This window comes from Cnephaeus nilssonii (genome assembly GCF_951640355.1).
Source record: "Cnephaeus nilssonii genome assembly, chromosome: 7".
Lineage (NCBI taxonomy): Eukaryota > Metazoa > Chordata > Mammalia > Chiroptera > Vespertilionidae > Cnephaeus > Cnephaeus nilssonii.
The window spans coordinates 2,770,050-2,792,800 of NC_137078.1; the positions used below are offsets into that span (position 1 = coordinate 2,770,050).

The window sequence follows — 22,751 nt, forward strand, 5'->3', positions numbered from 1 at the left end:
TTATTACGAGAGTGAATTTGTGACTCAACCCCTGGGTGACAGTGTTTCTGGATTGACCTCCAGGGCTATAGATCCTCTCTAGCTAGTATTTAGATTTTGTTTTCCCTGTGGCACTTAATACCGGTTTGGGGGAGTGGGTTGCCCCAGAGCTGGTTCTCTGATGGTTATTCCTCGCTCTGATCCCCAGGTTCCAGAAAAACAACTTTCCCCTGTAGTCTTCTTAGAGTGTCCCCAATTGGGTGATCCTATGTATTGGGCTTATTAATCAGAAGCAAGGATTTAAAGAAGAAAAAATATAAAGAGGCAGAGTAAGTGTGCGAACTTCGGGGCTGCATGCAAGTCTGTGCAGTCTTTTTTTTCCTTGGGTCTAAGCAGCCGGCACACTTTTAAAATTTTTAGGCTGTCCTTTTGCGCCCAGATCAAAATGAGTTGCTTTTTAGAGTTCCCTTCTGTTAGCAGCTCTGAGGACCCCCTTCCACATTCATGGATCACGCCAGCCCCAACAGCCACAGATTTTTGTAGGCGCAGACTTCCCCATGTTCTCCAGCTCCCACCGTGCGTGTTTCTCCTCCCGGGACCACAGACCTCACCTTATCCCAGGCGAAATCTGACCTTTCCGTGAGGGAGTGTAGCGCTCCTCTGAATCTGCGTGCTTGCACCACTTGGGGACTGGTTTTCTCGGGTTCGCAGCTGTTCGATGAGTGCCGTAGTTGTAGATTCCCTGGGCTTTTCAGGCTTCTGATAACATCCACTTTCCCCTTCAAGATGGCGCAGTCTCCACGTCTGAGCTGGTCGCTCCGGGAGGCTGCCCGGTCAGGGGAGCCCCATCCAGCAGTCCCCCACAGTCTCCTGGAGTATAGCTGTCCCTCAACTCACCAACAAACACTCCCTGTGCGACCACACACTCTCCCTTTGTTTTCTCACTCACACACTATCTTGCAGTCTGCCTTCCCATCGGCAGCCATCTTCTTTCTCTCTATGATCTTTATTATCTACTTCCTCAACTCACTGTCGACTTTTCTTATTGCTCTATTTCTAATTTTTTTAAGTTGTAGAGTTAGATAATTTATTTTCAGTTTTCTTGTTTTTTGAGGTAGGCCTGTAATGCTATGAACTTCCCTCTCAGGACTGCTTTCACTGTGTCCTATAGATTTTGGATTGTTGTATTTTCATTATCATTCATTTTCAGGATGTTTTTTAATTTCTTCTTTGATCACTTTGGTAACCCAGTCATTGTTTAATAGTATGCTATTTAGCTTCCAAGTGTTTTAAGTTTTTTTGATTGTTTTTTATTGTAGTTGATTTCTAATATTATGCCATTGTGATCTGAGAAGATGTTTGCTATGATTTCAATCTTATTTATTTGGAGAGACTTTGCCTGTGACCCCATATGTGGTCTGTCCTTGAAAATGTCCCATGTACACTTAAGAAGAATGTATATTCTGTAGCTTTGGGGTGAAATGTTCTGAAGATGTCGATTAAGTCCATCTGATCAAGGGAGTCATTTAGGATTGCTGTTTCTTTGTTGATTTTTTGTCTAGAGGATTTATCCATTGATGTCAAAGGGGTATTAAAGTCCCATACTATGATTGTATTACTGTCAACCTCTCTCTTGATATCGTCCAGTTTTTTTTATATATTTGGGTGTTCCTGTATTGGGTGCATATATGTTTAATAGAGTTATATCCTGTTGTTGTATCAATCCCTTTAGTATTATGAAGTTACCTTCCTTATCTCTTAAGGAAGAGATAAGTATTGCTACCCCAGCTTTTTTTTTTTTCCATTTCCATTTGCCTTTTATTTTCATATCCATTCCTCCACTATCAGTCTGTGTGAGTCCCTTGTTCTGAGGTGGGTCTCTTATAGACAGCATATATATGGGTCATGTTTTCTTACCCATTAAGCCACTGGATGTCTTTTGATTGGAGCAATTAATCCATTTATGTTTAAGGTTTATTATTGATAGGTAATTGTTTGGAGCCATTTTTATTTTTGTGTCTTTTTTCTTTCTTTCCTTTCTATTTCTTCTTTTTACAGTATTCCCTTTAGCATTTCTTGCATTGCTGGCTTGGTATTGATAAACTCCATTAGCCTTTTTTTGTCTGTGAAGCTCTTGATTTCCCCTTTAATTTTGAATAATAGCCTTGCTGGTTAGAGTATTCTTGGATTTAGTCCCTTGCTTTGCATCATTTTGTATACTTCATTCCATTCTCTTCTGGCCTGATGTGTTTCTATTGATAAATCATTTGATAATCTAATGGGAAATCCCTCGTAGGTAACTCTCCGTCTCTCTTGCAGCCTTTAAAGTTCTCTTGTTATTAACGTTTGCCAGTGTAATTATGTCGTGTCTTGGTGTGGGTCTTTTTGGGTTCATCTTGTTTGGAACTCTCTGTGCTTCTGTGTCTTTTTCCTTCTCCAAATCAGGGAAGTTTTCTGACATTTATTTCTTCAAATAAGCCTTCTAATCCTTGCTCTTCTTCTTGTCGTTTTGGCACCCCTATTATACATATGTTACTTTGTGTCATGTTGTCCCAAAGCTCCCTTAAGTTCTCCTGCTTTTTAATTTTTTTCTCCCATTGCTGTTCAGATTGTCTTCTAATTCGCTAATTTGGTCCTCAGCTTCTTCTAGTTTACTGTTGAAATCTTTCATTGTGTTTTTTATTATACCTATGTCATTCTTTATTTCCTCTTGATTCTCACATAAGTTGTTGATTTTCTCATTCAGCTGGTTTATAAACTGTATGACTCATACTCTAAATTCTTTTTCTGACATATTGCACACCTCCATTTTATTTAGTATCTTTTCTAGTACTCCTTTTCTTTCCCCATTACTGCTTTCACTGAAGGATTTAGGCTTCGTGTCACCTGGGGCCTGTGGCTGCAGCAGCAGGCTTGGCAAGAGGGTCATGCTCTCTGAGACTCTCTGGAGGGCCCAGGCGTCAGGACGTGTGGTTCCCAGGGTTGAAGCTACAGGCTTGGCAGGTGGGTTTCGCAGTCTGAGACTTGACAGTGGTCTCTGTTACTGGTATGCGCTGGGCCAGGGTTGAGACGGCGGACTTGGCAGATGATCGCGCAATCACAGCACCCGGGGTTGAAGCAGTGGGCTTGTCGGGTGGGTTGTATAGTCCCAGAGTCGCCCACAGGCTCAGTCACTGGGATGCCCGGGGTCGGGGATGAAGCAGTGGGCTTGACAGGCAGATCGTGCAGTTGTGGGGCCCAGGTTTGAAGCGGCAGGATGGCGGGAGGGGAGCACACTACAGAACTTACAGGAGCCTTTTTCCGGGGAAGCTGGAATCCGTATGTCCATGGTTCAACAGCTGAGGTAGCAGGTCTTTGGCTGGGGTGGCTGTAGAATCCAGGGTGGTATCTGAGGTCAGTCTGTGTGGAGGTGAGGCTGGGCTCCTAGTCACAACAGCTCTCCCCTTCAAGATGGTATGGTTTCTGTGTCAGAGTCAGCCACCCTTGGAATGTTTGCAGCGGTAGCAGGGGTTCCCCATCTAGGAGAGCCCGGTCTGCCAGCCCCCAAAAGTCCTATGGGATCTAACTGTCCCTCCCTCACACACACACACCACACACATCCACATACTTCCCTTTGCTCCCTCAATCACTTACAGTGTCTTCCTCACTGCCGTCCTGCTGGCCACCATCTTGACCCTCTCAACATTTTTCTTATTTTAACATCTTTGACATCAGGATGCATTTTGAACCATTAATTGTATCTTAATATTACTTGTATGTCATAATTTAATTGGCAGGATTTTTTTCTTTTTTGGTGATACATCAAATAGCAATTCCTTTTATAATCATTGTCTTCTTAGATGATCTCATTTGTTGATTTGATTACTTTTTTTCTGTCTCTTCCCAGTAGAGCAGGCTGTATAAGACCCGTGAAATCACTTGGTCTCTCCCTTGCCAAGGCAATAGGGGTGAGTTAATTAAATGTTTGACCAAACATAGCAGGCTAATTTTTAAGTTGATAATTTTGTATGGCCCTCAAATGATGTTATAAATATCCAGATGGCCCTTGGCAGAAAATGGGTTCCCCAACCCTGCACTAGAAGGTAAATTTAAGGAAGGTGGGATTCTGCATGTATTAGTCACTCTGTTTTCCTAAAGCCTGGCATAGTCCTTGTTACATAGAAGGAATTCAATAAATATTTGTTCATTATATGAACAAAAGTGTTCATTCTCCCTGTGTTGACTGAAAGTGCCATTGTTGGAACTTTTAACACATTTTGTGTAATGCCCCTCCTCAGGTATCTAAATTTTAATAGAAGATCCCTGAAGGGCCCTAAACCTAATTTTTTATAGAGAAAAATACAATGTGCTTCTGAAGGAAGAGCCATTTCATTTGAGGCATTGTTAACATATAACAAATCAGAAGTAGGGTCATGGGTGGCCACTTTAAATACCTTTAAAAAGTCTTATATTTTAATAAATAATAAAAGATATAAAGAAATGCAGAATATTTGAGCACTGAACACGTGAAATGAATTTAAAAAGGTACAAACTTTCTGTTATAAGATTAATAAGGTCTGAAAATCTAAAGTCTAACATGACTGTAGTTGATAAAACTGTGTTGTACAATTGGAATTTGCTAGAAAAGTAAATGTCCTCACCAAAAAAATAGTAGATATGTAAATGTCCTCACCAAAAAAAATATGTTAAAAAATTAAAATGGGGCACATCATTCAAGAGAAAGGGCAAGACTGAAATGTAAAGAGGGCTAAGATTACACATTTTGATTAATGTGTTATGCTAAAAATGAAAGAAAAGTAAATGCATATTATCCTATCTAATAAAAGAGTAATATGCAATTTAACCATCACTCTGCTACACCCACAAGCCACGCCCACCAGCCACGCCCACCAGCCAATCAGAGCAAGTATGCAAATAAATCAAACCAAGATGGCTACAGCCACAGAGAGCAGGAGGGAGGCTTGGGTTTCCCAGGCAATGGAGGAAGCCAAGCTTTCTGCCTGCCCTTGCCGGCCTAGGCCTCCACTCAAGGCCACAAAGTTTCAATTATAGAAGGTAAACAAATCCAAACAGAAATGGCGGCAGTCACAGAAAGAGCAGGAGGCTAGAGTTGCCCCTGGCAATGGAGGAAGCCAAGCTTTCCGCATACCCTGGCCTGCCCAGGCCTCCGCTTAAGGCTACAAAGTTTCAATTATAGAAGATACATAAACCCCAACTGAAATGGCTGCTGCCACGGAGCAAGCAGAAGGCTTTTCTCTGCTCCAGGCTACAAAGTTTCAATTGTAGAAGATAAATAATCCCCAGATACCAGGACCTCCGCTTGGGTCGCCAGGGGGTGTGGCCGGCCTGCAAACCACCACAGGCCCCTTGCCCAGGCCGCCCCACGCCCCAAGGGAACCCACACCCTGATCCGGGACATCCTTCAGGGCAAACCAGCCAGCCCCCACCTGTGCACCAGGCCTCTATCCTATCTAATAAAAGAGTAATATGCAGATTGACCATCACTCCAACACACAAGATTGCTGCCCCCATGTGGTCAAAGATCCTGCCCCCATGTGGACACAAGATGGCCACCACAAGATGGCCAGCAGGAGAGGGCAGTTGGGAGGGACCAGGCCGGCAGAGGCGGGAAGTTGTGGGGGACCCAGGCCTGCAGTGGAGAGCAGTTGGGGGGACCAGGCCTCCAGGGGAGGTCAGTTAGGGGTGACCAGGCCTGCAGGGGACGGCAGTTAGGGGCAAACAGGCTGGCAGGGGAGCAGTTAGGGATCAATCAGGCTGGCAGGGGAGTGGTTAGGGGGTGATCAGGCTGGCAGGCAGACGTGGTTAGGGGCAATCACGAAGGCAGGCAGGCGAGCAATTGGGAGCCAGTAGTCCTGGATTGTGAGAGGGAAGTCTGACTGCCTGTTTAGGCCCAATCCCACTGGGATCGGGCCTAAACAGGCAGTCTTACATCCCTCGATGAATCCCAGATTGGAGAGGGTGCAGGCTGGGCTGAGGGACACCCCCACCCCCATGCATGAATTTCGTGCACCGGGCTTCTAGTTTTTAATAAAAAAAAACTAAGATCTTTCCATTTATTTTTGGATGAAGGGTGTACAGAAACATGCAAAAAGTGGGTTAATTCTCCATAAGTGAATGCTTTGTAAAATATGTTTCAGAAGTTGAATTGTTGCAGTTGGTTGCAGGATAAGGCTTTTTGGTTTCTTTCTTCCTTCCTCCCCTCCCCTCCCCTCCTCTACCCTCCCCTCCCCTCCCTTCTTTCCTCCTTCTCTTCTTCCCTTCCTTCCTTCCGTCTTTTGGTATGTCTTACAAATTTTAAAACTCAGAGCTAATTTTTTGTTTAAGGCTTTTTTTTTTTAATTAGAGATTTTGATTATTAAGAGTAAAATTAACTTCCTCCTTTTGAATTTGGATGTCTTTTATTTCTTCTTCTTGTCTGATTGCTGTGGCTAGCACTTCCAGTACTATCCTATATAATAAAAGCCTAGGTAGAGTCACACCCTCACACGATGCCCTCGTACAACGTTATCACAGGATGGCTGCCACAAAATGGCTGTGTGCACAGCAGAGGCGGGTCCTGGTGGCCACTCCATGTGGTGAGGCCAGGGGGTCCTGCAGCTCTTCGCAGCGCAGAGAAGGCCGGTCCCAGTGTCTCCACTGCCTCGTGCAGAGGAGGCAGGTCTCAGCAGAGGAGGCAGGTTGCGGCAGGGGAGGGCAGTTGTGGGCAATCAGGCCGGCAGGGGAGGGCAGTTGGGGGCAAACAGGCCAGCAGGGGAGGGCAGTTGTGGGTAATCGGGCTGGCAGGGGATGGCAGTTGTGGGTGATCGGGCCGGCAAGGGAGGGCAGTTGGGGATGATCAGGCTGGCAGGGGAGGGCAGTTGGGGGCAATCTGGCTGGCAGGGGAGCAGTTAGGCATCAATCAGGCCAGCAGTGGAGCAGTTAGGAGTTATCAGGCTGGCAAGCAGAAGCAGTTAGCGACAATCAGGCAGGTAGGTAGGTGAGCAGTTAGGAGCCAGCGGTCCCGGATTGTGAGAGAAATGTCCAATTGCTGGTTTAGGCTTGATCCCGGAATCAGGCTTAAACCGACAGTCGGACATCCCCCGAGGGGTTCCAGATTGGAGAGGATGCAGGTTGGGTTGAGGGAACACCTTCCCCCTGTGCATGAATTTCATGCACTGGGCTTCTAGTGTGTGTGTGTGTGTGTGTGTGTGTGTGTGTGTATACACACACACACACACACACACTAGAGGCCCAGTGCATGAAATTCGTGCACGGAAGGGGGGTGTCCCTCAGCCCAGCCTGTACCCTCTCCAATATGGGACACCTCGAGGGATGTATGACTGCCCATTTAGGCCCAATTCTACTGGGATTGGGCCTAAACGGGCAGTCGGACATCCCTCTCACAATGCAGGAATGCTGGCTCCCAATTGCTCGCCTGCCTGCCTTCCTGATTGCCCCTAACCACTTTTGCCTGCCAGCCATATCACCCCCTAACCACTCTCCTGCTAGCCTGATTGATGCCTAACTGCTCCCCTGCCAGCCTGATTGCCCTTTACTGCCCTCCCCTACAGGCCTGGTCACACCTAACTGCCCTCCCCTGCAGGCCTGGTCCCCCCCCAACTGCCCTCCCCTGCAGGCCTGGTCCCCCACAACTTCCCTTCCCTGCAGACCTGGGTACCCCCAACTGCCCTCCCCTGCAGGCCTGGTAACACCTAACTGCCCTCCCATCCTGGCCATCTTGTGGCAGCCATGTTCTGTCCACATGGGGGCAGTCGTCTTTGACCACATGGGGCAGCCATCTTGTGTTTTGGAGTGACAGTCAATTTGCATATTAGTCTTTTATTAGATAGGATATATATATCCATCAGGGGGCAGACGCTCAATGCAGGAGTTGTCCCCAGTGGTCATTGTGCTCCCATAGCCAACCTCCCGTGGCTGGCCAACCTCCCGCAGTCCCTTCCCCCTGGCCGATTGGCCCCAATTGCTGGCCAGGCTGAGGGACCCCACCTGTGCACAAATTCATGCACCGGGCCTTTAGTGTTGAATAAGAGTGGTGAAAGTAGACATCCTGCCTTGTTCCCAATCTTAAGGGGAATGCTTATAGTTTTTGCCCATTGAGTATGATGTTGGCTGTGGGTTTGTCATACATGGCTTTTATTAAATTGAGGTATGTTCCCTCTGTTTCCACTTTGCTGAGAGTTTTTTTCATAAATGGGTGCTGGGTTTTATCAACTGCTTTCTATGCATCTATTGATATGATCATGTGGTTTTTATCCCTCAGTTTGTTTATATGGTGTATCATGTTTATTGTTTTGTGGATATTGTACCAACCTTGCATCTCTGGAATAAATCCCACTTGATCATTGTGTATGATCTCCTTAATGTATTGCTGGATTTGGTTTACTAATATCTTGTTGAGGATTTTCATCACAGATATTGGCCTATAATTTTCTTTCTTTGTCATACCTTTATATGGTTTTGGAATTAGGATAATGCTGGCCTCTTCCCTCCTCTTGAATTTTTTGGGTTAACTCGAGAAACATAGGTGTTAATTCTTCTTTGAATGTTTGGTAAAATTCATCTGTAAAGCCATCAGGTGCAGGGCTTTTGTTTGTTGGGGGATTTTTGATTCGTGATTGGATTTCACTAGTTGTATTCTGTCTGTTCAGATTCTCTGATTTTTCATGATTTAGTTTTGGAATGTTGTATGCTTTTAGGAACCTATCCATTTCTCCCAGGTTGTTCATTTTGTTGGCATATAGTTGTTCATAATACTATTTTTTTTTACAATCCTTTGTATTTCTTTGGTGTCAGTTGTTACTTATCCTTTTTAATTTCTCTCTTTTTGTTTCTTGATAAATCTGGTTAAAAGTTTGTCAATCTTGTTTATCTTTTCAAAGAACCAGCTCTTAGTCTCATTCATCTTTTGTATTGTTAGACTATTTTTATTTATTATTTCCTTCCTTCTACTCACTCTGGGCTTTGTTTGTTGTACTTTTCCAAGTTTCTTTAAGTGTAAAGTTAGAGTGTTTATTTGAGCTTTTTTTTTTTTTCCCCCTTTAGGTAGGCTTGTAATGCTATTGGCTTTCCTCGTAGGACTGCTTTTCCTCTGCCCCACAGATTTGTAGTTGTTGTGTTCTCATTTTCATTTGTTTCAAGGTACCTTTTGATTTTTTCCTTGATCCCTTTGTTAACCGAATCATTGTTTAGTAACATGTTAATTTTTGTCCATGTCTTTATGTGTTTTTTCCGTTTTCTTCTAGTGATTCATTTTGTTTCATAGCATTATAGTCATAAAAGATGCTTGATATAATTTCAGTCTTTTTAAATTTGTGGAGACTTGTTTAGTGTCCTAACATGTGGTCTATCCTAGAAAATGTTACATATCCACTTGAAAAGAATGTATATTCTGCTACCTTGGTGTGAAATGCTCTGAAGATATCAATTAACCCTTTGCACTCGCTTGCTTTTTTCTCGATTCCTTTATTCTAATGCTAACTGTGTCGAGTCACACTCGACATCTGAGTGCAAAAGGTTAAGTCCTTCTTATCTACTGTGGCATTTAATGCCTCCATCTCTTTATTGATTTTCTGTCAGGAAGATCTATCAATTGATGTCAATAGGATATTAAAATCCCTACTATAACTATATTACTGTCAGTCTCTCTTTTTATGTCCATCAAGACTTGCTTTCCATATTTAGGTGTTCCTATGTTGGGTGCATTAATGTTTAAAAGGGTTATGATTCCTTTGTCATTATATTGTACTAGAGGCCCAGTGCACAAATTCATGCACAGGTGGGATCCGGCCAGCCTGGCCCCAATTGGGTGGGATCAGGGCTGGGCCTGTTGGGAGGAGATCGCAGGAGGTTGGCCAGCTGGCCTGCCCCAATCGGGGCCTGATCAGGGTGGGCCGGCTGTGGGAAGGGGCCGAGGGTGATTGGCCAGCGGGCCCTGCCCCTGATTGGGGTTGGGGGGCTGATTGGGGGTGGGGCCAGCCATGGGGAGAGGCTGAGGGCAGTGGGCTAGCCGGCCCCACCCCTGCCGATCGGGGGCCAGTGGCCTTGGGGAGGGGCTGCAGGAGTTTGATGGGCCAGCCCCGCCCCCTATTGGGGTGGGGGGTGATTAGGGTCGGGGCCCACCCCCTGATCGGCGGGTTCTCTGGCCACAGTGGGCGTCATGGCGACTGGTCGTTATGGCCGTTATGGCCGTTGACTTTTTATCCTTCGTAATAAAAAGGCAATATGCAAATAACCATCACCCCGCTACGCCCACGATTGGGCGGTGGGAGGCTGGGGGGCGGGACTCGGGGTGGCATATCTGGCCATTGAGAGGCGCGGGACTCCCGCCCCTCCCCCCCCCCGCCTCTCAACGGCTGGATTGGCGGCCGCTGAGGGGGGCTGCCTCGGACACCCTGGACACCCAGCTCCGCTGCCATCGGAGGCGGGGAGCCGGTTGTCCGCACCTGGATCCCCTGCCGTGCTCCCCTTCGTCAGCGCCTCAAGCCCCAGCAGCAGCGGCAGCGGCTGGGGATGAGCTGGGGATCCCAACAGCCTGGCAGCTCAGTGGCGGCGGCGGAGGCAGCATTGGGCCTGGGGACTGGCGAACAGGCAAAAGATGGCCCTGATCGCAGGAGGCTAGGCCTAGGGACCCTACCCGCACGATTGAATCGTGCGCTGGGCCTCTAGTATATATATAAACTAGAGGCCCGGTGCACGAAGTTCATGCATGGGTGTGTGTGTCCCTCAGGCCAGCCTGCACCCTCTCCAATATGGGACACCTCAAGGGATGTCCGACTGCCCTCTCACAATCCAGGACTGCTGGTTCCCAACTGCTTGCCTGCTTGCCTTCCTGATTGCCCCTAACCGCTTCTGCCTGCCAGCCTGATCACCCCCTAACCACTCCCCTGCCAGCCTGATTGATGCCTAACTGCTCCCCTGTCAGCCTGATTGCCCCTAACTGCCCTCCCCTGCAGTCCTGGTCACCCCTAACTGCCCTCCCCTGCTGGCCTGGTCACCCCTAACTGCCCTCCCCTGCAGGCCTGGTCCCCCCAACTGCTCTCCCCTGAAGGCCTGGGTCCTCTCCAACTGCCCTTCCCTGCAGGCCCAGTCGCCCCCAATTTCCCTCCTCTGCTGGCCTAGTCACCCCTACACAGGCAGTCGGACATCCCTCTCACAATCCAGGACTGTTGGCTCCCAACTGCTTGCCTGCCTGCCTTCCTGATTGCCCCTAACCGCTTCTGCCTGCCAGCCTGATCACCCCTAACCACTCCCCTGCCAGCCTGATTGATGTTTAACTGCTCCCCTGCCAGCCTGTTTGCCCCCAACTTACCTCCTCTGCCAGCCTGGTCACCCCTAACTGCCCTCCCCTGCAGGGTTGATCGCCCCCAACTGCCCTCCCTTGCAGGCCTGGTCCCTCCCAACTGCCCTCCCCTGCTGGCCTGATGGCCCACAACTGCCCTCCCTTGCAGGCCTGGTCCCTCCCAACTGCCCTCCCCTGCTGGCCTGATGGCCCACAACTGCCCTCCCTTGCAGGCCTTGTCCCTCCCAACTGCCCTCCCCTGCTGGCCATCTTGTGGTGGCCATCTTGTGTCCACATGGGGTCAGCCATCTTTGACCACATGGGGGCAGCCATGGTGTGTGTTGGAGTGATGGTCAATTTGCATATTACTCTTTTATTAGATAGGATTGAGGCATGGTACACAGGTTGGGGCTGGCTGGTTTGCCCTGAAGGGTGTTCCAGATCAGGGTGTGGGTTTCCTTGGGGCGTTGGGCGGCCTGGGTGAGGGGCTGTAGTGGTTTGCAGGCCGGCCATGCCACCCGGCGACCCAATCGGCAGCCCTGGGGGTTTATCTTCTATAATTGAAACTTTGTAGCCTTGAGCAGAGCCAAGCCTCCTGCTCACTCCATGGCCGCAGCCATTTTTGTTGGGGTTTATGTATCTTCTATAATTGAAACTTTGTAGCGGAGGCCAAGGCAGGCAGGGCTGTGGGAGCTTGGCTTCCTCCATTGCCAGGGGCAACTCAAGCCTCCTGCTCTCTCCAGCTCCATGGCTGCCGCCCTTTTGTTGGGATTTATTTATCTTCTATTATTGAAACTTTGTAGCTTTGAGTGTAGGCCTGAGCTGTCCAGGGCAGCAGGGAAGCTTGGCTTCCTCTATTGCCTGGGAAACCCAAGCCTCCCTCCTGCTCTCTGTGGCTGGAGCCATCTAGGTTGGGTTAATTTGCATACTTGCTGCTGATTGGTGGGCGTGGCTTGTGGGTGTGGCAGTGGTACGGTCAATTTGCATATTACTCTTTTATTCGATAGGATACTTTTTTCGCTCCTAACATATCCTTGGTTTTAAAGTCTATTTTGTCAGGTATAAGTATTGCTACCCCAGCTTTTTTTTTTCTTTCCATTTGCATGAAATATCTTTTTCCATCCTTTTACTTTTAATCGGTGTGTATCTTTTGCTCTGAGGTGGGTCTCTTGAAGACAGCATAATTATGGATTTTGTTTTCTTATCCATTCAGCTACCTTATGTCTTTTTTATTTGGAGTATTTAAGCCATTTACATTTAAAGTGATTATTGTTGGGTATGTATTTATGGCCATTTTATTTTTTAAACTATGTTCCTTTTTTTTTCTTCATCGTCTTCTTCCACTTCTTCTTTTTTTTTTTTAAATCCTCACCTGAGGATATTTTTCCATTTATTTTTAGAAAGAATGATAGAGAAAGGGAAAGACAGAGAGAAATATTGATGTGAGAGAAACACATTAATTGGTTGCCTCCTCCATGTGCCCTGACCAGGGCCTGGGCCAGGGAGGAACCTGCAACTGAGGTAACTGCCCTTGACCAGGATCAAACCTGGGACCCTTCAGTCCACAGGCCTATGCTCTATCCACTGAGCCAAAGTGGCTATGACGTCTTCCACTTCTTAAAGCAAGCCCTGAAACATTTCCTGTACTGCTAATTTACAAACTCCTTTAGTTTTTTCTTGTGTGCTAAGCTCTTTATTTCTTCTTCAATTTTAAATGATAGCCTTGCTGGGTAATGTAGTGTTGATTGAAGGTCCTTGTTTTTTCATCACTGAATATTTCATGCCAGTTCCTTTTGACCTTAAATGTTCTGTTGAGAAATCAGCTGACAGTCTTACGGGAACTCTCTTATGGGAACTGATTGCCTTTCTGTTGCAGCTTTTACGATATTCTCTTTGTCTTTAATTTTTGACATTTTAATTATGATGTGTCTTGGTGTGGGCCTCTTTGGGTGGTGTTGGGGTGGAAGGATTGAGCAAAAATAAAGAACTCATGGACAACATTGTGGTGATTATGGGGTAGAAGTGGAAGAGGGCATGGAGGAGATAAATGGTGATGGGAAAAAATAAATTAAAAATAATAAAAAATAAAGATAAAAAGCAAATAATACATGCATACATTAAAAAAGTACATTTTAAATTGTATATGTTTCATTTTTAATCATTAGTTAAGTATAGGTAGTATTAAAATCATACACCCCAATTTTAAGTATTTAATGTGTAGGTAAAATTCCTTCTGGGTTCATACTAGATTGATTAAAATATGTTATTCAAAATAATAGCAATATATTATTAAAATAATAAAATATATATTATTAAAAAAATAGCAATATAGCCTTCTCCTTTGACTCTCTCCCCTCACTTCCAGAATTTAAAATAGGTAAAGATGTAGAAAATAGATATTTTAAAAAGAGTTTTATAAGTACTTGAGCCTACTTGATTTGCTTATATCCTGAGAACACTCTTTAAGTAGTTAAGTAACTTGTTATTTGGTTTGTTTGCATGTATATGGAATTAAGATAGAAACGTCAAGCACTATTGTTTAAATGTATTTTTCTAATTTTTTTTAAATAGCTAATACACAGTTCCTGCCGAATGCTTCACTTTTTCACTAGAAGTAAACGATTTTTAGCAGCCAGTTTGTTCACTTTCACAACCCAGCATGTTTCTTTGAGATTAGCCTGGATTTTACAGAACCTGGTTGAGGTAAGAAAAGAGTTTGTGTATTTGTGTGTGTGTGCATGTGTGTGTACATGAACGCACTTATGCATGCATGGGACTTTGGGGTAGATTCAAGGAATAAGGATAGTAATTTGATTATTTAAGGGAAAATTAAGTACCCATAACATATTGGAATGGATGACAAGGAATCTTCACTGAGTTTATTTTTTAAACATTTTTATTTTGAGTCATAGCACATATAGAAAAGTGAACAAAACATAAACGTACCATTTGGTGATATACTTACTATAGAGCAAATATCTGTAATGCTACTTGAATGAAGAACTACAACACTGTAATACTATGTATTACATTTTCTTTCTACTTTTACAGTTTAGCTTTTTTTCAACAGTATACTTCAGTTTTGCCTGAAAAAATTTTGAACTTTGAATAATGGAATCAAACAGTGTTTATTCTTTTGTATTTTACTCCTTTTGCTGAACATTATATGTTTGAAATATATGTTTGTTGTAGGTAAATTAATATTCTTATATTTCTATTGCTATTTAGTGTTTAATATATGATTTTACCATAATTTATTCATCTATTGTGTCCATGTACATTTGAGTTATTTCTAGTTAGGGGCTGTAATGAGTAATGCTTCCTCTTGATGTACATGTAAATGTATTTCTGTTGTACCTACATATAGGAATGGAATTTTTAAGATACACACACACACACACACACACACACACACACACTGAGTGGCCAGATTATTATGACCTCTGAACGCATAATAATGTGGCCACTCAGTGTGTATATATATATATAATAATTTAAATTATTTTTAAAAAAATTTTCCATAGACATAAAAGACTAATTTTTACCTGTGTGATTTTGAAGAACTCAAATATAGTATTGCCAATCAAAACACAAATTGAGAGATTGTATAACATGTCATTTAAAAAGGTATTTTCATATTCCATGTACTAAATTTTACTCTGTATGTTCAGCAGTTGCTGCATAATTATTGCTTCCATTACAACTAAATTATGGATTAGTCAACCTGAAAAAAACAACTGAAGGCTAGTTGCATGGAAGTATTATAACCTAGGATCTACTGAAGAAACCACATTAAGACTGGTAATAAGGGCAGAGACGATGAAAGAGCTGGCCTCACACCCACTTGTGGCAGTTGAGAATCTGGAGGGATATCTCACTGCAGATGTCCCCCTGAGTAACGAGGGTTCCAACCCAGAGCACTAGGGCCAGGAAAAGACATCTGTGTAACATCTGGTGATGAAAATCAGTGGAGATTCTGCCTGCCTGGGAGAGATGGGAGTCTGGAGAAACCGAGGCATTCTCTTCAAGGGCCAGCACACAGGGTCTTTTTCTCACCCAGAACTCCAGTAGAGAAAAGGTGACTCAGGGCATACAGGAGTCATAAAGAGGAGATCTAGTGTCATGGTTTCGAGGAGTGATCTGTGCTGAGTCCCTATCCCATACTGCTCTCAGACACTATCTTTTCAAGGTAGAGCACTCCTATCCTTATAGCACCAGCCTGGGGAGTGCACTAGCTCAGTCCTCCAACTCCTGGTGGCACCATTCTGCCAAGCTTAAGTCCTGCAGAAACATCTGCTGGCTGCACCCAACTGGGACCTTCAGTGCACTCTTTTACTTGAGAAGCTCTTGGCAGAGACTCAGACAAACATTGGTATTTATAACTCCGGAGTAGGAACCATCCATACCCTCCATTGTGCTGCCAGTGCCCTTCCTGTCCACTTGTCCTGCCTGATTCCCAGTAACCCCGCCCCATTGAGCTTGAGTCTTACAGAAGGGTCAGCTGGCTAGACCAGCCTGAACCAGCGGTGTACTCTTTTCGAGGGAGCTAGGGTCAGAGACTCACGTGGAGTATGGTATGTGTTCTGGAGTAGAGGCCACTTTCCCCCCACTGAGTACCTGACCGTGCTGTCTCCAAGCAAGAGAACCACTAGCCCGGTTCTCCTGACTTTGATCACCCCACTCTATCAAGCTCACACCTTGTGGAATAGACTGTGGGAAACTGATCTTTGTACACACCTTGACCCCTCCCATACACACCCAGGCCCAGTAGAGGCAGCCACTAACAGTGAATTGTTTCGTAGCTCCAGACAAGTAGCCCAAAGCCAGTTGCAGGCAGCATTTGACATCAACCTGCACCAGAACCTCTCCCAAGTGGACCCAGAACCAACACAACTAGTGGTGGGCTTCAGACCACACCAGAACACAACCCAACTATCCACACAAGTGGCACACCCAAAGGTAGATCCTGGAAGGCACCAGATCTTGCTGCGGACAACTGAACCTTGAACACATAGAAGCTCATACAGTGTGGTCAGGGTCAATCCTAATAGACAGCATGTAGCTTAACATCATTAATGAATGGACTAACAGCATTCAAGACTCAGTCACAACAGGAAGGCTCAATAAGCCACACAAGAGACATTCCTGGAGCTCCTAGCTCAGGTGATCTGGAAGATAGTACACTGAGCCCACAAGACACTTACAAAAACCACCATAATAAGTTTGGGAATCTACCGAATACATAGAGACAAACACAGAATGGCAGACAAAATGGGGAGACAAAGAAACATGCCCCAAATAAAAGAACAAGGGGAATCCCCAGAAAAAGAATTAAATGGAAGCAACCAAGATACCAGATGTAGAATTCAGAACAATGATTATTAGAATACTCAATGAATTTAGGGGAAGAATAGATTATCTCAGTGAGAACTTAAAGAGGTAGTAAGCATTAAAAAAGACATAGAATGCATAAAAAGAACCAGTCAGAAATGAAGAACACAATAGCTGAAATAAATAACACACTAGAAGGAATCATCAGCAGGTTGGATGAAGCAGAGGATCCAATCAGCGATTTAGAGGACAAGATAACAAAACACCCAATCAGAGCAACAAAAAGAGAGAAGAAATATAAGGAAAGTCTAAGGGACCTTTGGGACAACAAAAAGCATAGCAACGCGTCCATCATTAGGGTACCAGAAAGAGAAGAGAATGAGCAAGGGATTGAGAACCTATTTGAAGAAACAATGGTTGAAAGCTTCCCTAATCTGGTGAAGGAAAAAGATACACCTGTCCAGGAAGCACAGAGAGGCCCAATCAAAATGAACCCAAGACACATCATAATTAAAACTAGAGGCCCAGTGCACGGAATTTGTGCACGGAGGGGGGTTGTCCCTCAGCCCAGCCTGTACCCTCTCCAATATGGGACCCCTCAAGGGATGTCCGACTGCCCGTTTAGGCCCGATCCTGGATCGGGCCTAAACGGGCAGTCGGACATCCCTCTCACAATCCAGGACTGCTGGCTCCCAACTGCTTGCCTGCCTGTCTTCCTGATTGCCCCTAACCGCTTCTGCCTGCCAGCCTGATCACCCCCTAACCACTCTGCTGCCAGCCTGTTTGCCCCCAACTTCCCTCCTCTGCCAGCCTGGTCATCCCTAACTGCCCTTTCCTGCAGGGTTGATCACCTCCAACTGCCCTCCCTTGCAGGCTTGGTCCCTCTCAACTGCCCTCCCTTGCAGGCCGGGTGCCTCCCAACTGCCCTCTCCTGCTGGCCATCTTGTGGTTGCCATCTTGTGTCCACATGGGGGCAGGATCTGTGACCACATGGGGGCAGCTATATTGTGTGTTGCAGTGATGATCAATCTGCATATTACTCTTTTATTAGATAGGATAGAGGCCTGGTACAGGGTTGGGGGCCAGCTGGTTTGCCCTGAAAGGCATCCCGGATCAGGTGGGGGTTCCCTTGAGGTGTGGGGCGGCCTGAGCGAGGGGCCTGTGGTGGTTTGCAGGCCGGCCACACCCCCTGGCAACCCAAGGGGAGGCCCTGGTATCTGGAATTTATTTTCCTTCTACAATTGAAACTTTGTAGCCTGGAGCGGAGCTAAGCCTGCTGCTCCCTCTGGGGCGGCAGCCATTTGTGTTGGGGTTATAATTGAAACTTTGTAGCCTTAAGTGGAGGCCTGGGCCCGGCCAGGGTGTGCGGAAAGCTTTGCTTCCCCTGTTGCCGGCAGCAACCCTGGCCTACTCTCTCAAGCTCCATTCTGCCACCATTTGTTTGAATTTGTTTACCTTCTATAATTGAAACTTTGTAGCTTGAGTGGAGGCTTAGGCCTGGCAAGGGCAGGTGGAAAGCTTGGCTTCCTCTGTTACCTAGGAAACCTTGCTCTCTGTGGCTGTAGCCATCTTGATTTGGGTTAATTTGCATACTCACTCTGATTGGATGGTAGGCATGGCTTGTGGGTGTGTCGGAAATATGGTCAATTTGCATATTTGTCTATTATTAGATAGGATGGCAAGAGTTAAAGGCAAAAAGAATCTTAAGAGCAGCATAGAAAGACAGTTCCCTACAAAGGAACTCCCATAAGGCTGTCAGCTGATTTCTCAACAAAAACATTTTAGACAAGAAATGATTAGCATGGAATATTCAAAGTGATGAACAGCAAGGACCTACAACCAAGATTACTCTACCCAGCAAGGCTATCATTTAAAATTGAAGGTGAAATAAAGAGCTTCCAAGATCACCCCCCTCCCAAAAAAATATAAAGGAGCTTATTACCACTAAAACCAGTATTATAAGAAATGTTAAAGGATCTTCTTTAAGAAGAAAGGGAAAAAAAGGAACATGGTTATAAAGAATAAAATGGCAATAAATATGTACTTATCAGTAATTACTTTAAATGTAAATAGATTAACTTCTCCCATTGAAAGACATATGGTAGCAAAATGGTAAAGAAAACAAGACCCATATATATGCTGACTACAGGACACCCACCTCAAAAGAAAGATACAGATTGCAAATAAAGAGATAAAAAGAGATATTTTATACCAATGGAAATAGAAAAGCTGGGGTAGCAATACTTATAGCAGACAAAACAGACTTCAAAAAAAGACTAGACTAAGAAACAAAGAAGGACACTACATAATGATAAAGGGATCAATCCATCAAAAAGATATAACCCTTATAAACATTTATGCACTCAACATAGGAGTACCTAAATAGGTAAAGCAGATCTTGATGGACAAAAAGGGAGAGATTGACAGTAATACAGTTATATAAGGATTTTAACACCCCATTGATATCAATGGATAGATCTTTCAGACAAATCCAAAAGGAAATAGCAGACTTAAATGACACACCAGTCGGCCATTGTGTCTCAGTGGTTGACCACCAAGCTGTGAACCAGGAGTTCACAGTTCAATTCCTGGTCATGGCACATGCCTGGGTTGCAGGCTTGATTCCCAGTAGGGGACTGGCAGGGGGTAGCCAACCAATGATTCACTTATTGATGTTTCTATCTCTCCCTCTCCCTTCCTCTCTCTTAAGTCAATTAAAAAATGGCACACTACAATAGATGGATTTAATTGATATCTTTAGAACATTTCACCTCAAGGCAGCAGACTATACATTCTTTTCTGGTGTACATGAAACATCTTCTGTGATAAACCACATGGTAAGACTTTAGACAAGTCTCAATAAATTCAACAAGATTGAAATCATATTAAGCATCTTCTCTGATCACAATGCTATGAAACTAGAAACCAATCACAAGAAAAAAAAACACCTGAAAAACACTGGTAAACACATGGAGGCTAAATAACATGTTACTAAACAATGAATGGGTTAACAATTTCAAGAAAGAAATGAAAAGAAACCTTGAAACAAATAAAAATGAAAATACAAAAACCCAAAATTGATGGGACACAGCCAAAGTTGTTCTAAGAGGGAAATTCATAGCATTCAAGATTACCTCAAGAAACAAGAAAAATCTCAAGTAAACAATCTAACCTTGTACCTAAAGGAACTAGAAAAAGAACAACAAACAAAGCCCAAAGTCAGTGGAAGGAGGAAAATAATAAAGATCAGGGTAGAAAGAAATGAAACAAGTTTTTAAAAAAGCAAACACTAAAAAGGTCAATGAAACCAAGAGCTGGTTCTTTGGAAAGATAAACAAAATTGATAAACCTTTAACCAGACTCATCAAGAATCAAAGAGAGAGGACCCAAATAATACCAATAAAATCAGAAATGAAACAGGAGACTAGCACAGAAATACAAAGTACTTTAAGAAAATATTGCAAACTATATGCCAATAAGTAGAACAATCTGGAAGAAATAGATAAATTATTAGAAACCTACAATCTCCAAAAACTGAATTAAGAAGAAACAGAAAATGTGAACAGACTAATTACAAGTAATGAAAGCCAAGCAGTAATCAAAAGACTCCCAGCAAACAAAAGTTTTGGACCATTTGGCTTCACAGGTAAATTTTACCAAACATTCAAAGAAGAATTAACACCTATCCTTCTCAAACTATTACTACAAATTCAAGAGGAGGGAAGACTCCCAAGTTCATTTTCGAGGCCAGCATTATCTTAATTGCAAAACCAGATAAAGACAGGACAAAGAAAGAAAAGTATAGGGCAGTATTCCTGACGAACATAGATGCTAAAATCTGTAACAAGATATTAGCAAACCAAATCCAGCAATACATTAAAAAGGTCATAAACCATGATCAAGTATGATTTATTCCAGAAAAGCAATGTTATTCACAAATTAATAAACATAATACCCCACACAAACCAAATAAAGTATAAAAATCACATCATATTAATAGATGCAGAAAAAGCATTTGATAAAACCCAGCACCCATTTATGATAAAACTCTCAGCATAAGTTGGAATAGAGGGATTACACTGCAACATAATAAAGGCCACTTATGACAAACCCACTGCCAACATCATACTTAATGGGGGAAAACTAAAAGTGTTAGGATGAGGAACAAGACAGTGATGTCCACTTTCTCTACTTTTATTCAACATAGTCGTGGAAGACCTAGGCACAGCAATCAGAAAAGAAGAAGAAATAAAACGGCATTAAAATGGGAAAGGAAGAAATAAAACTGTCATTTGCAGATGATATGATACTATACATAGAAAAATTTAAACATTTCACCAAAAACTGCTAGAACTGCTAAATGAATTCAGTAAAGTAGCAGGATGCAAACTTAATATTCAGAAATCAGTGGCATTTTTATTCACCAATAATGAACTATCTGAAAGAAGTACTAAGAAATCAATCACATTTACAATTGCATAAAAAAATAATGTACCTAGCAATAAATTTAATAAAGGGGTTAAAAGACCTGTGCTCAAAAAATTATAAGATACTGAAGGAAGAAATTGATGAAAATAAAAATAAATGGAAGCATATACTGTGTTCATGGCTAGGCAGGATTAACCTCATTAAAATGTCCATTCTATCCAAAGCAATTCAATTCCTATCAAAATACTAATGGTGTATTTCACAGAACTAGAACAAATAATTCAAAAATATAAATGGAGAAAAACAAAAACCAAGATGGCGGCATAGGGAAACACCTAAACTGCTGCCTCGCACAACGATTTCAAAACTACAACTAAAATACAAAATGTCTATCGCCCAGAACCATGGGAAAGCTGGCTGAGTGGAAGTTCTACAACTAGAAAGAAAGAGAAAAGAGCATTGAGACGTGCACAAGCGCTGAAAAGCTGAGGTACGGAGGCGCGCGAAACGGGCTGGCAGCGGGCGTTGCTTTTTCCAATCCGAAGGGAGACAAGTTCCCGATTACTCTGAAATCCAGTTTCTGGGGAGATGCTGAGGGCCCAAACTCCTACGGGGAGAAGCTGGACTGTCTGCCATCAGATTGGAAAGTGAGGGTGGCTTGCTTGCAGAGCTGCATGCAGGAATCATTGTTTATTGTGCTGGGGTGTTAGACTCAGGGACACGGAAACTTGGAGATGCAGAGACGGCTGACTGGCAGCCATCGCTGTTTGTCATGCCCTAGCCTAGTGCCTCCCTGAGACCCCGCCCCGCACAATCCACAAACCCAACCAAGCTCCACACAGCGGCTTTTGCATATGAATGGCTTCCCCTATCACAGCTTAACCTAACAAACTGCAGCTCTGGGCAGAGAGCTCCAAAACCTCCAAACCCCAAGCAAAGAGGAGAAAACTGTAGTTCTCGCTGTAGCTCCTGATGGGTGGCCTCAGACAGTAGCTGACCTGCACCCCATTGGAGATCCAGAAGCCAGTGTACCTAGTGGTCAGTGTGAGATGACACCAGATTTCAACTCCTCACATCCGTAAGTGACACATTCAAGAGGCAGGCTCAGTGAGCACCAAAGCCCCACTGAAGCAAGTCCGGCCCCATAAGTGTGTCTCCAGTGCAGCAGTTCTTCCATTATAGACACAGCCGATCCTCACAGCCAATTGGCCTGGAGGTCAATTCCTCCCGGTATACTAACAGCAATCAAGGCTTAACTACAACAAGACTTTCCACTCAGCCCACAAAGGGGTGCACCAAGAGCATCCACCTCAGGTGATTTGAGAGGCTGAGCCACTGGCCCCTATAGGTCACCTACCACACAAAGCCATTCCATCAACACAGGGAAGCAGCCAAAATGCGGAGGCAAAGAAACATGTTACAAATGAAAGAAATGGAAGAAAGCAAACTACTGGACATAGAGTTCAAAACCACATTTATGAGGTTACTTAAGAATCTTCTAAAAACCGCCGAGAAACTTGATGAGACCTATGAGGAGCTTAGTGAGACCTTCAAGGATCTTAATGAGAATGCCAAAAAAATGGAAAAGGACCAGTCAGAAATTAAGCATACACTGTCTGAAATAAAGAATATACAGAAATTCAACTGTAGATCAAAGGACCCCAAGAATCAAACCAAAGATCTGAAATATGAGGAAACAAAAAACACCCAACCA

The 22,751-nt window shown here is 44.2% G+C and overlaps 1 protein-coding gene across 2 annotated transcripts in view; it reads left to right on the forward strand.

Moving 5' to 3' along the window:
* GK5 (glycerol kinase 5) overlaps positions 1 to 22,751 on the forward strand; it is a 167,169-nt gene that overhangs the window by 74,173 nt on the left and 70,245 nt on the right. For both annotated transcript variants that reach the window (XM_079777353.1, XM_079777354.1), the window contains one exon: positions 13,850 to 13,981. In XM_079777353.1, coding sequence (XP_079633479.1) covers positions 13,850 to 13,981 — 132 coding nt within the window. The remainder of the gene's footprint in view (positions 1 to 13,849; positions 13,982 to 22,751) is intronic.